Source organism: Cryptotermes secundus, unplaced genomic scaffold, assembly GCF_002891405.2.
Source record: "Cryptotermes secundus unplaced genomic scaffold, Csec_1.0 scaffold1968, whole genome shotgun sequence".
Taxonomy (NCBI): domain Eukaryota; kingdom Metazoa; phylum Arthropoda; class Insecta; order Blattodea; family Kalotermitidae; genus Cryptotermes; species Cryptotermes secundus.
Window position 1 is genome coordinate 9,889 of NW_019739010.1, and position 14,310 is coordinate 24,198.

At 39.5% G+C, this 14,310-nt stretch overlaps 1 protein-coding gene and 1 pseudogene across 2 annotated transcripts in view; both read right to left on the minus strand.

Moving 5' to 3' along the window:
- The window catches only part of LOC111871620, a 14,518-nt pseudogene extending 9,040 nt beyond the window's left edge, over positions 1 to 5,478 (minus strand).
- A 3,368-nt stretch (positions 5,479 to 8,846) lies between these two features.
- LOC111871619 (cathepsin L) overlaps positions 8,847 to 14,310 on the minus strand; it is a 7,808-nt gene continuing 2,344 nt past the window's right edge. For both annotated transcript variants that reach the window (XM_023864842.2, XM_023864844.2), the window contains exons 4-7: positions 13,623 to 13,826; positions 11,484 to 11,675; positions 11,200 to 11,365; positions 8,847 to 9,595 (exon numbers count right to left, since the gene is read on the minus strand). In XM_023864842.2, the coding sequence (XP_023720610.1) occupies positions 9,384 to 9,595; positions 11,200 to 11,365; positions 11,484 to 11,675; positions 13,623 to 13,826 (774 nt within the window). In that variant the 3' untranslated portion in view covers positions 8,847 to 9,383. The remainder of the gene's footprint in view (positions 9,596 to 11,199; positions 11,366 to 11,483; positions 11,676 to 13,622; positions 13,827 to 14,310) is intronic.

A 14,310-nucleotide genomic window follows, 5' to 3' on the forward strand; every position in this document is an offset into this window, starting at 1 on the left:
GAAAAGTGTCCATATATTTTTAAGATGATCATTTCAATATCCACATCTAATCCATCAGATGCATGTTTTGTGGCATTATGCAATATATGATTTGAGCAGTTTGCTTTAAGCACATTTTTGTTATCTTCTTGTAGTAGTTTGAACACAGAATTATGCTTCCCATAATTCACATTTGCATTATCTGCACAATATGAAATTAGACTTTTTATATCTAACTTGTGTGTATCAAGTGAAGACTTGATCAAATTATGGGTAGCATTAGCTGTTTCATCAGCTTGTTCAATGAAGTCCAGGAGCCTATTTTTAACACCACTAAGAGGGTCAAAATACCTCACAACCAGCGGGAATATCTTTCTGTTTTTGTGGTTGGAGGCATCAGTTGCAATAGAGAAAAAGTTGCTTGATTTTTCTGGATCCTTCAACACATCGATGAAGTCTTGCACACTTCTTGGCGCTAGAACATTTTTCACAATAGCCTCTGCCTTTGTTCGGCCACAGGACATCTTCATAGCCAAGTTAGTGTCATGGAAAATATCCTTCTATAACTTATTTGCGCAATCCATACTTCTGTAGCCGATGTTTTGTTTTACAGTATGGAAAACCAATGCTAGCTCACCTGCAACGTTTTTTAAGTCTTTGCTGCTGTTCCCGAAAAAGAGGTGTAAATTTGAAGAGGTCTTCACGTCCCTTTCCTTTCGTTTATGCCCTTCTGTGCAAGAATGTTGTCTGCAGTCGGTATTACCCCCGTGAGCGATGCTGAACTCACGTTTACAAAGTATACAATAAGCTCTGTAAACGTTGGAGGGCACAGACTTTAACCATAAATATTGTTCTTCCCATTTTCTCAAGTAAACACACAAGTAATTAGTTTTCTTCTTAGGTGGAGTTTTTGCATTGTTGCTTTCACTTTGACTGTCACTACTCATTATGAAAATGGATTCAATTTGGTAATTATTTAAAAGCACGAGGATGAACACGGTAATAAGCAAGAACAGAAAATTTGACAGTCCGGAAACGGATATTCCGCTATCGCTAAACTTTCTATCGATTATTATAGGTAATTTTTCGATATTTATCGATGAGTACCTTTAAGTCTAAACTGTCGATAATCATGACAGTTTATATCGGAATGTATTTGGCGGGAATAATATATAATTTAAATTTTGCGATCTTGATTGTTAATGAAATAAACGGGAGAAATATCAGGTCAATACGGGAGCCGGGAGGATCCAAAAAAATTAGCTCTAATACGGGAGATCCCGGGAAATACGGGAGAGTTGATCACCCTAGTGGTGGCAGTGGTGGCGGTGGCAGTGGTGGGAGATATCTATAAAGTGAAGTATACTGAACTCTTTTGATGGAAATTGTAGGCATGATCTGACACAATAATTATTAATCTAAAAAACAACAGCAGCGTCATCAGCAGCGACTTGAAGCACAGAACAAATGATGCTCGAGATGGTTCAAGTTCGTATAGCAACAGGCGTGACCAGAGTGGTTTGAACGGCTGTTGTACTGCGATGTGGAAAGCAAATGGAAAAACTACCACATTATCACTTTTCCTGGACAGTCTCTTTCCAAAAACAGAAGATCACATTAAGTGGAGGAACTGTTTTGGAAGAGACTGTGGACCTGTCATCTGACAGTTACTGATCAATCAATCAATGTATTTTGTTGCTACTCACTGGTTCAGGGTTAAACAACAATGGCGCAGGATCCATGTAGCTGCAGATGCTGCCATAACCCTCGATATGATTACAAAATTCTTGTCTTCACCTATTCTCTTCTGTGTCCGCCCAATCACACTCACTTTCTGTAATGATATATGTTTACATTTGCATGACTTATCAATTATCCATACAGATTACAAAAAATTAACCAATAATATGGGTCTCCATAGTAACAGCATACAATAGTACCAAGTAGTAAGTAGTAGAACTTAAGGAGCAGTGATAGGTAACAGTATATACTAGTGGTAATTAGTTTTAAGCACAGATAGGCAGGCCTGACCTCCAGGTAAACCTATCTTCCTTACATTTTGCTGAATACCTGAACATGGTTCTACCTTCAATGGGCAAGAGCGGTATTTCTGTACAAAGAACTACAGGAACTCGCCAGGTGTTAAACTCAGTACTCTTGCTGTAAGACTCTCCGAACACCTTGGCACCTTTCTGGGTTACCATGGCCCACATGTATCTCCATCCAATTATCTGGCTCACTTTGAACCCAGTCTCTTCAGGAGGTCTCTGGCTGGCTCCTTCATCTGGAATGTTCCTTCATCCTGTAAGTCAGCCACAGTTACTGTCACAGAAATCCAGAAGATACGGCACTGAGACAGCTTACATTCAGAGGACTATATTTCTGAACCTCTTAATATGTACTGAGGGATTTAAAATTGTTTGGGCATGTCATATCTGTCAAGCTCCAGACATTTCAGATGTCAGAAATATTTATGTTAAAGTAATAACTTTACAGTACATTTCTGTACAACATACATGCTGTCTATTACGTTCTGAAGTTATGTAATTTAGAAATAAATTATCTGTTAACGTAACACAACATATGCAGGTCTATGAGGGACCAATTGAGGTGAAAATGGTCTGATTAACTGTACACGTGATGGGATGAATTAAATAAGCTAATATTTTAATCAAGAATGACAAGATTTGTGCACAGGTAATAATTCTGATGCATTTGTATTCTTTAATTTAAATGTCTCCAAAACAGTAAGACTTAGTGAAAAAGTAGGCCTGTTTAGCACGAATTATAAATTCAAACTAATTTATATGAGTAACACTGCATAATGAGGAGCTTCATAACTTGTACTCTTAACCAAGTATAATTACAATGATCAAGTCAAGGAGGATGCGGTCAGCAGGGCATGCAGAACGAATGGGGGAAACAAGGAATGTATATAGCACATTGGTGGGAAAGCCAGAAGGAAAGAAACCACTTGGAAGACCAAGGCATAGGTGGGTGGGCAATATTAAAATGGATCTTAAGAGAGAGAGAGGATGGGATTGTATGGATTGGATTGGTCTGGCTCAGGATAGGGACCAGTGGAGGGCTCTTGTGAACACGGTAATGAACCTTAGCATTGAATAAAATATAGGGAAATTCTTGAGTAGCTGCAGAATTGGCGGCTACTCAAGAATTGCTCAGCTTCATGGAGTTAGTTTAATGAAGCAATACTGGAGATCCTCAGGAAACGACCTTCATTTGTCTCACAACTGTTACAGCGTACCTTTATGGCAAATATGACGACTGTGCCATCAGAANGTCTCCAAAACAGTAAGACTTAGTGAAAAAGTAGGCCTGTTTAGCACGAATTATAAATTCAAACTAATTTATATGAGTAACACTGCATAATGAGGAGCTTCATAACTTGTACTCTTAACCAAGTATAATTACAATGATCAAGTCAAGGAGGATGCGGTCAGCAGGGCATGCAGAACGAATGGGGGAAACAAGGAATGTATATAGCACATTGGTGGGAAAGCCAGAAGGAAAGAAACCACTTGGAAGACCAAGGCATAGGTGGGTGGGCAATATTAAAATGGATCTTAAGAGAGAGAGAGGATGGGATTGTATGGATTGGATTGGTCTGGCTCAGGATAGGGACCAGTGGAGGGCTCTTGTGAACACGGTAATGAACCTTAGCATTGAATAAAATATAGGGAAATTCTTGAGTAGCTGCAGAATTGGCGGCTACTCAAGAATTGCTCAGCTTCATGGAGTTAGTTTAATGAAGCAATACTGGAGATCCTCAGGAAACGACCTTCATTTGTCTCACAACTGTTACAGCGTACCTTTATGGCAAATATGACGACTGTGCCATCAGAAACCATGTTCAGAAAGAGTGCCATGGCTTCGTCTTCGTGTGGTGAGTACGTATCGAAGTTACGCTGTGCCATCCCACTCCCACTCGCCTGGTTCAGTCCAATCGCGTGGACCCCTTGTCCCTTGTGGTCTTCTCCAGCCTCCAGGATCTAGCAAGCTACACTAATATTAAATTTCTCTCACTTCACCTCTCTAGTCTTATTGAGGTAATTTCATTACAAGAAAATTACTAAAAAATGAATGAATTATTAAAAAAGGTAAAGTTGTCCCTGTGCTTAACTAATTAAGCACTATGCATTTTAGGGGGAATGGATGTAGAGACCCACATTTTCTTGACCTCCGCAGCAGTTGGAAGTGAGTGGTCAGCTTCACGCTTCAGTCGCTTTACCCCTGGGAAAAGAATCCCCGGTATCCATTGGATAGGAAGCTGGGTAGGCCTCAAAGTCGGTCAGGACGACATGGAGAAGTGAAAATTCTTGCCCCCACAGAGATTCGAACCCTGACTCCTTGTAGCCAGTTGCTATACTGGCTGCACTATCCATATCTAAAGAAATGTAAAGGGGGTATCTAAAACTTATTTATAGGGAAGGGTATCTCCTTCCATTCTCCTTTTCTTATATATCATATTTATCACAATTAGCTTATATGGTTACATGACTCACATTGAAGTGAATTTGGTAGCTGCAGAGTTAAATGAGCACTCCACTATACCTGGCAAAAATCAATGTTATCCCTGTAACAGTCCATGGAGGCCCACTGTGTTGTGAGACGTCGAGGCTCACACAGTTTCTGGTGGTGGTGGTGGTGGTAGTAGTAGTAGTACATGTATGTGTAAGGGTGGTCCATAAAATCCGACCCTTGCACTGCGACCTTCAATGATCTGGCCCACATTTTCTAGACAATCAGCTCACAGATGGTGATGAGGTTACCAATTTTACATGCTGGCTGCCCTTTACCCCAAGTAAGATTCATGGTACTCATTTCTGTTAGAGGGTGAGTCGAATCCAGGGCCATACTGCGGCTTGCAGGATTAGATCAACTCAGAAATCCAATGACTTCATTTGGAATCGAACCCGCGACCTTCCACCTTGTAGCATAGTGCCTCCAACAACTACGCTATCATGTGCCCACGGTATATTTGCTTGCTACCTGCTTCATGCTAGTTCCTTAATTTTCTTACACTTATACTCTGAAGATGAAGGAGACATGTTCCTCCGAAGCATCGGTTGGCTTTCAGTGGACTACACAACATTATATTTCAGAAGGTTTACATCTTCGTGATAGAAAAATTTCCGGATTCTGCATAAAATTTACAACGAAATTGTCCACTGTTTACAGCCTCATCAATGTTGTTCTATATTGTAGCGTGTAGAGACGTTACCATGCATCAACCAAGAGATAAGTAAAGTTACCAGAGCTGTTTCTAGGCAATGCTTCATTACAAATTTTCCCGCGCCAACAGGTACGTACGTAATAATAGAAATACTGTTGGAAACAGTGTTTTCAACTCAGTCTGTGCAAAGCGTTTATAAGGAAGACGTTTGCGGCAACTGAGTCAGTTCCATACAGGGGTTTGTGAAGAAAGACAATCGGGAGGGAACCAACGTTCAGAGTGGACTTCAGCAGAGGACTAGCCATTGTTAGAAGGCGTTACCACGCAATTACTAGTGAAAACAGCTGTAGTGTGTGGAAATCAGCGATGGCGCTATAATTAAATGTACGTATGAGTTTTGTGTTAAAGTGGTCAATAAATCCAATCTACAATCCAAACCCCGTCGAGAGGACGCATTCAGTATTACGTAACAATATGCTGGGCATCAATCAAGGAAGAAACTTTGCAACACTGCTGACCGGACCCAATATTCCTCACAGATTGCTGCTGTAACTGTAACTGAAACAGCACGCATTTATCAGCACTAAAGACTCATTCTGCTATCAGCAGTTACAGCAGCAATCTGTGAGGAATGTTGGGCCGGATCAGCGGTGTTGCGAAGTTTCCTCCTTAACTGAACGCACTGTATTACAGTTGTACTCCTAAAATAGTGTCACGTGTAGGTGATACACGTGATGAAAATAGCGGGTTCCAGTTTGGATGACAGGATTTATTAGCACCTTGGTTACAAGTTCTCTTAATCACACTTAAATACAACGCCATCGCTGAGTTACATTTTCCATTTCACCACTGCACGCGCACAATGACTGTCTGTCTTCACGAGTCATCTCCTGGCAATGTATCTCAACACAGAAAATAGCACTTCAAACCACCATGAAGTCTTCTTGCCACTTCTTATTCAATCACCCTGGAACCTCGGAACTGAACTAAAAACTCTTCTGGACCTCTCACTAAGTCTAAGTCAAAGTCAAATTCGAAGTTACTTTTCAACTGGTGGTTTACCACCAGTCACTTCATCTTCATGTCAGGCCCCCTGAGGCCCACGACCAGAGATTTTTCCAACTGAACTCTTGCGGTAATAGTTCTTATGAAACATCCTCTAAGAGGAGAAGACACTAATCCAAACTACAACAGGTCTTCGTTATATAGGCCCCTCACAGACAACACAGAAAGTTTGGGTTGTGTGACTATTAGACAGGGTTTCGAGGTTTGGATTGGATTTATTGCACTTACACACTTAACTACAAGTAAGTATAATATTACTGCTGATTTCCACACAAAGTGTTCTCAGCCTGCCTTTGCCAATTCTTACTTGGTAACAGCTATTCCTCTGTAATATTTTCACTAGCCATGCAGATGCACAGGTACACTGCACTAGTGATACATTCGACACACAAAACTACAACAGCCGCAACAGAATACGACAATGGCATTTTCAAATATTGACGTGCATGGAAGGACAGTGAACATGCACACAGTGAAGTGGTCTCGCCAAAAGAAGTGAAATTACCTGATGAGGGCCCATGTGGCCGAAACATGTCGAAAACTATAACAAATATATGACTGAAGACATTTTAGAAAATTGGATAATCACTCTTAATGCACAGAATGCACTTTTAATGCCCTATTGACATGTAATGATTTTAACAATATCAAAAAGTGTCGAACTACATTTTTAGCGTGAAACATATTCCTACTGTCTTTTGAATAGTTGCATTATTGATGGATAGTTTGATAATAAGGATGATGCCTCAATGCAACGGAATGCTAAAATATAATATATCTTAATTTGTTTCTATTATTGTTCATCATTATCGTTTTATGAATTCCGGTGATGTACTCATGTTCTTGTTGATGCTGTGGAATTTGTTCTCTGCATGATCCAAACCTGGGTTTTTGTTGATGCTGTGGAGTTTGTTCTCTGTGTGATCCGAACCTGTTTGTAGTTTTTTTTTGGGGGGGGGGGTATCTTTCTTTATAAAAGGTTATCAACTCCATCCAGTGTGACTTATATTTTTTTTTCTCCTTTTTAATTTTTCATCCTTCACGTTTCAGTCTGAGAGACCATCTTCAGGACATGTCAGTACTAGTGGAAACTACTATTACAATGTGACTGGTCAATATCGATACATTCATACATCATTATGGCAGCAGGGTAGTGCAAAAGCATAAGCAGGAGGCTAGCATATGAGAGAATTTCTATGCCAAAGATACCATGATCTACTGGAATCCGACTCAGTTTAATTTGGAATTGCGGCACGCAGTTATACCACTTACAGCATATGGTTTCCATCATAGAGTCAAAAACAAAGTACATATTTGCCTTATGTGTTGCAAGCTGTGTAGAATGTGAAAAATAGTGCTCGGTCATTGATTGCGTATAGCAAAGAAGTCCGAGTCATGCATGTTGGGCATCATGCCAGTTGGATGTAGTAGTAAGCACACATAGTTGGTTTGCTTTTAGATTATTATTGTTGCTGTCATCATCGAAATTAGCGAAAGTCATTTGTGCCTTTCACATTACCTGCTATTTCACCGGGGTGAGAAAGTATAACAGCATAATAAGGATGGGTTCATGGTATCATGTCAATGGGTTGATTCATGTAGCCGTTTAATAACTATTTAACTTACAACTCCATGCAAATCATTCCAGTATTCAATTTAAATTCCTACTGGGCACAGGAAGGGCAGTTTTCCTAATACCAATACCTTTATAAATTTTGTTCCATTAAGACAAACCCATCAGACACTAGTATGCAACTGAATACATTCATTGCATAATGCTCAAACATAACTTGACTCAGCTGTGTGGTGGCAACATAGTTTGAAAATACCAAAAGAACCTATTCCCCCTCCTCTAATCTTCCCTTGAAATGCAATCATGAAAACGAACTATAGTCACTCGCAGAAAGTGTGGTTTTCTCAGTTGTGGACTGTAACATGGTAAGCAAATAGCCTGTGTTCTAAAATCTCATAGCAAACTTTAAAATGATGTCTATTTCAAGAAATCCAATGCTTCTTCGTGGCTGCAAAATGCATTTTTTTTAAGTTCTAGCGCTTGGACACAGGCATACTGGATGTGTGTAAATTTACTTGTGACAGGGCTGTCTGATGAGAGATTAATTTCCTTGACACAGATGATCTTGGTCTTGAAAACAATATANAGGGATTTCATCGGCACTCAAAGGAAAGACAAATTACTGAAAACTGGTATTCTACTGGCACACATTTCATTTCAAAACAACAAAATTTTATAAAGAAAAAGTTTTTATCATAGAAAATCAATACCATCAAAAGAGAGTACATCATATCTCACACTTATATCACAATTTACATCTTAGATGCAAATTTCAAAGGAGGGTAACACTAATTCAGAAATAGACTTTAAAGGATTCTGACGATGGTGTATGCTCTACAGAACTATAAGGTTTATTTTGGACTCTATCCATTGTCTGGTATATATATAAGACAAAAAAACGCATTTCGGAGAGTGCATCTGTCTCCGTCCTCAGGTGGATGGGGCAAGATAGACCTACTCAGTTAGGCCCGTTAGAAAGAGCTAGTCTCAATCACTGAGTACATCTATCTTGCGCCATCCACCTGAGGATGGAGACAGATCCAGTCTCCGCAACGTTGTGGTTTTTTGTCTTATATATACCAGATGATAGACAGAGTCCAAAATAAACCTTACTAATTCAAAAGTTTTCCTTAAGTCACATTCTGCAGAATTTATAAACAATAATACATTCAAAGTAATCAGCTGTCAAATAAGGAATGACCTCTCAGTATCATCATACAAAATCATGTAACTGTCCTAAAACAACCTAGAGTATACATATGAAAGAAATTTATCAAAAGCAAGATCAACTGCAAGTAATAATGCAGCAATTAAAAATCTGTATGAATACTCCAGTAGGGTTTGTTATAAAATATTCTTACCAGTAAACTTGTAGTAAAAATTGGGATTTCTTTTAAAGAAAATTTTCTCAGAACATGAGACCTTACAGTACAGTAAGTGAACTGCAGCCATTACAATATTATGAAACTTCAACAACTCCCCTCCCAAAGCTCTCTAAATTTCAAAACTGAAAAACAACTCACTCTTTTTCTTGTCTCAATATTTCAACAATTTTGTCCCTTGATACAGTTATCAAACTAATGGATAGCTCGCTTGACTAGCAATACCGCAGTGGTTGTCACGGTTGCGGGCCATCTTCACATAGCCTTCATCACCCCAACTTGTACCCCAGGAATTTTTAACCAACCAGTAGTCATCACCTGTAGTCTGATCTGTGCCATAACCAACCACAAGAACACCATGGTCAAGGGCTGTGCTGTTGCACTCTGGCTCATAATAAACACCTAAGGAGGGAGACACATAACATTTAGACATATAACAGGTACTAATTCCAAGTTATCTGGAAATCAGATGTGAAAAATTGAAATTCTCTAGTGAATTTCTGTGAAACACCAGCAGAATAAGACATGACATGAAGTCAAGTTGCATCAGAGCAGTAACAGCAGCCAAAGTTCAATACCTGGCACAAATTTTCAGTTTAAAAGTAAGCGTACAATATGTACACACAACATTCAGTTCTTGCTCATCAAACTTGTTCCATGCACTTCTCAATAATAACTTCATGTTCTCATCAACTGCATCTACTAGTACTTACTTCTAAACCACTCACATTTGGCCAGTTCTGCACTATAATCATTAAGAAATTCTCAACTAAATTTATATTCTGTACAGTGTCCTACAGAATATAAATCTAATCAAGACTTTCTTAATGATTATAGTGCAAAATTGGAATGGTTTAGAAATAACACAGTAGCATATTTGGTTGAGGAACTATGGTACAAGCCAAAGGGTCACAGCTACAAAACCCCTTGTCACTGGATTTTTCAATTGACCTAATCCTTCCAACCGCACTAAGGCTTTGAGGTTGCCTTAGTCTAACAGAAATGAGTACCAGGAATATTCCTGGGAGGTAAAGAGCGGCCAGCGCAAAGGGCTGACAATCTCACTGTTGTCTGTGAACCGACTGTCTAGATAATGGGGATGCCTCGATATCTCATGACCTTTCTTGCCTCCATGGCCTGTTACAGGGATAGCTTGGGCCGTGCCATAGCTCAAGCAGATAGTCGCTGGCTTCCCAGGTTCGATCCCAGGTCTGGTCAAGTGGGATTTGTGGTGGACAAAGTGGCACTGGGGCAGGTCTTCTCCAAGTACTTTGGTTTCCCTTGCCAATCTTCATTCCACCAACTGCTCCACAATCACCCTCACCTATCATCTGGGGCTGGTACAATAGGCCAGAAGTGGCCGCAGTACAAGGGACTTAGTCCCACCCCACTAGCAATATAGGGATAGCTTTACCTTTTTCTTAACAGTATCTTAAAAAGATAAGATGGTTTGCCATATTGTGTACTGAAGTGGCAATAATTATTACGCAAATTTCATCTCCATAATCTGAAACTTTGTTGGGTTGCTATGTACTTATTTTATTACTACTCATTAATACAGATAAACATTCAAACTGAAAAAATTCTATTGGTCTGGTGCATATGCTCCCCCATGTTTAATTATCTCAGAAACCACAGGACTTAAAAATTAAAAGGGTATTGAGAATAAAATGTCTTTCATTTTGCTTTGTAACTTTAGTTTGAAGCATATTTTGCTGTGATTATAACATAGGTAGTTATCTACAAGTTACACTAAAGATGAACACAGAAAAATTTGTAGGTTTTCACATGGAGTTTCTGTTATTACCATCTAACTTTATGTGAAATAAGACTGTGCCAACAGAATTCATTAGACCTCCCTGGCATCAAATTTCATGAAAATCCTTGCAGTGGTTCCAAAGTGGTTACATGTGTACAGACATATAGGGGAGAGCTAACAGAAGCAGTTTTACGACTTTGAAAATGCAGTGAGAACTATTCATCTCTTGGCATGACAACATACACACCTCGCCTGTAGAACCGGAATGATTCATGACTTGCATCAATAGCAACAGAAACAGGCCCAATGGTAGCCACAGCTTCTTTCAGTTGGTCTTCATTGCCTTCTTCAATATCTGTGAAACCAACGTCAGTTGCTCCAGAAGCACTAGGATTATATCTGCATTTGTCATCCTGAAAAAAATCATTACAGTTTTCTCTTTTCACAATAAGTTTAAAACTTAATAAACTGCAGAACTAATACCCACTTCTCACTGTCTACAGCACTACATACTTTTATAATCACACTAACCTCAGCTTCATATGGATAAGAAACCTCGGTGTCAATTCCTCTGTTGTCTCGCACATACTGGAAGGCGTTGTCCATTAAACCTCCATTACAACCTTCATTGCCATATTTTCCAGAGCAGTCTATTAGGTTCTGTTCGCTTAGAGAAACCAGCACGCCAGACTTTCTGAAGTGTTGGCCTTCAAGAGAACCGGTCTGGAAAATGAACATGTTTATTTCACAGAACACGTGTCAGCAGGCCACAATGTGTCTGTCACAACTTACTTACTTACTCATGGAGCTGAGCCCTCCTGGAGGAGGCGCCAATTCTGCAGCTACTCAAGAATTTCCCAGCATTTTATGGTACCCGAAGGTTCATCACCATGGCTATCCTGAGCCAGATCTATCCAATACATACAATCCCATCCTATCTCTCTAAGATCCATTCTAATATTGTCCACCGACCTACGCCTTGGTCTTCCCTGTGGTCTCTTTCCTTCTGGCTTTCCCACCAATATCCTATCGACTTACATTAATCAATATCTAATATTTCTCTGAACTGTGCTGAATATTGTTTTCCCAAGAATAAATTGTACAGGTTACAATGACTACACAAACAAAAATATTCTCAGAGCAGTCATCTTGAAACCCAGAGAACAACTCTTCATGGGCCATATTAGTTTGTTTTACAGCTGGCTATTAAAACACTTCAATCCTAAGGAGGCCTTTGATGTTGGACCCACTTGTTCATATCCTTTCTGCTTGCACTGGCTTACATTGTGGCAGATTATTTTCTGATGAATATTACATATACAAACTGTGATATGTTTTGTTTACGTTTTTAATACAAACAAAGACAGATGGAGTACCAAGTTCCCATACAAGTTCACATTTTTTATAACTCTTGAGGTTCATTTACTTCAGATAGAAATCTACTTTGGAAATGCTAATAACCCTAAGAGGTACAGATGTAACACTTATGCATGCATACACAAAACACCTCTAATAAAATTAAGGGCTGTGATAAAGACAGATTTTTTTTCTTACAATGAACTACTTTGAAGAAACCTGATGAAGTTGAAGTTTAATGTTTATAATAGGACCAGAATGACAAGGGAGGGGGAGAATCCCCATCATAACTATTAGTCCAGATGCCAAATATGAAATTTCATTATCGTGATACATACAAATACACACACCTCCTTCAAGGTTTTATCTACTTGAACCAGAGCAGATAACATAGGCAGTAACCACATACTCATATCTCTGAGTACTTCAGTTTCCCCTGCCAATCGTCATTCCGTCAAATTCTCCATAAGCATAATCACGGCACAGGTACAATATGACATATGGAGGCCGACGTGCCGAGGAAACCTAATATGGATTCCACCTCACACTATACGAACTCAACTGTAATCCGCCAATGTACAGTAATTGACTTGCCTATATCATGTAACAATGATATATAAAGATGAAATAAATAAATATAACATTTTGCACAGTGGTGATATCAGTTTGTAACCAATGATAAGCATTAGCATGCTGAACTGGAGACATATATGCAAGAAGGAAATGCCAAATGATACAAAGCCCTCACCACTAGGACTGCAACTTGCTATGTAAAAAGTAAACCTGTCCCTGTGCTTAATTGTATGAATGTATAAGGGGTGGGCCTTCTTGGCCCTTGCACCGCGACCACAGTGATCTATTGTAGTTAAGAACTATGCCAAAAAAGACATAAGGGGGAGTGAAACTATAGCTCCACCTTTCTTGACCTCAGCGCTAGATGAGGTCAGTGGTAAGCTTCAAGCTCTTCTGCTTTACACCCAGGGACAGGAGTCTGGTCAGGCCCTAGAGTCAGTTCTAGACACTGTGGAGAAGAGAAAAATCTTGCACAGCTGGGAATTAAACCCTGGCCATTCCCCATACCAACTGGGATCTATCCCTATTCTGCCACCTTAATGAGGAAACATAGAAATTACTTGCCACTTTCTAACAAATTCAACATGGCTCAAGAAAAGCTGCAGAGTCTAGATTATAAGGTCTCAATGCAATGTTGAACGTTTTGTTGACATTTACAGAAATTATGTTGAACTCAGTACAATTATAATAAACAAAAGTATTATCAGTAAGTGCCATATTTCTGCTGAAGATGTTACTTACAGCACTGAAGGACCAGCATGAGCCGCACTGCCCCTGATCTTTGACTGGCGTAACAGCACCCTGCTCACGCCAGTCTACAAAATCCGGAATTTTCACATTTGCAGGGGAGATAAAAGTTGCTCCCACTATATCCATCTGTTGCTTAAGTCCTCCCTTGTGCATCCGGTTGAAGCCATTCATTGTTTGTGTGAACTCATGAAGCAGCTAAGAGTATAATCAATTGGGAGGGTATTATCAGATCAAATATTTATAAATAATACATTTACATCAGTCAAGTCAACAGCATTCGACTGGATTCAGCAGATTCGAATCTTGACCCAGACACCACGACCATGATGTAGATTTTTATGGTTTTCCTCAGTCCCTCCAGTCAAATGCCAGGACAGCACCAAAAATTACAAAACTATTTCTTTCCAAATCCTTAACAATTCATTATTCAACCCTCCTACCATTTCACATCACACAGTCCAAATTGCTTAAAACATCCTTAAATAGGTAAATAAATAATACATTTGTGTAAGTTTTGAGGTTTTCACGGCGATGACAATGAAGAAAGTTGTCTTCTGGGTTTAGGCACCGTGTATTCTTCGTTTTGGCCGACGTTTCGGAGGAATGTAGCGCCTCCATCTTCAGAGCAGTTGAATAGCTGCGGAGAGCAGTAGCTGTGCTACTGCTGCACAGCTACTGC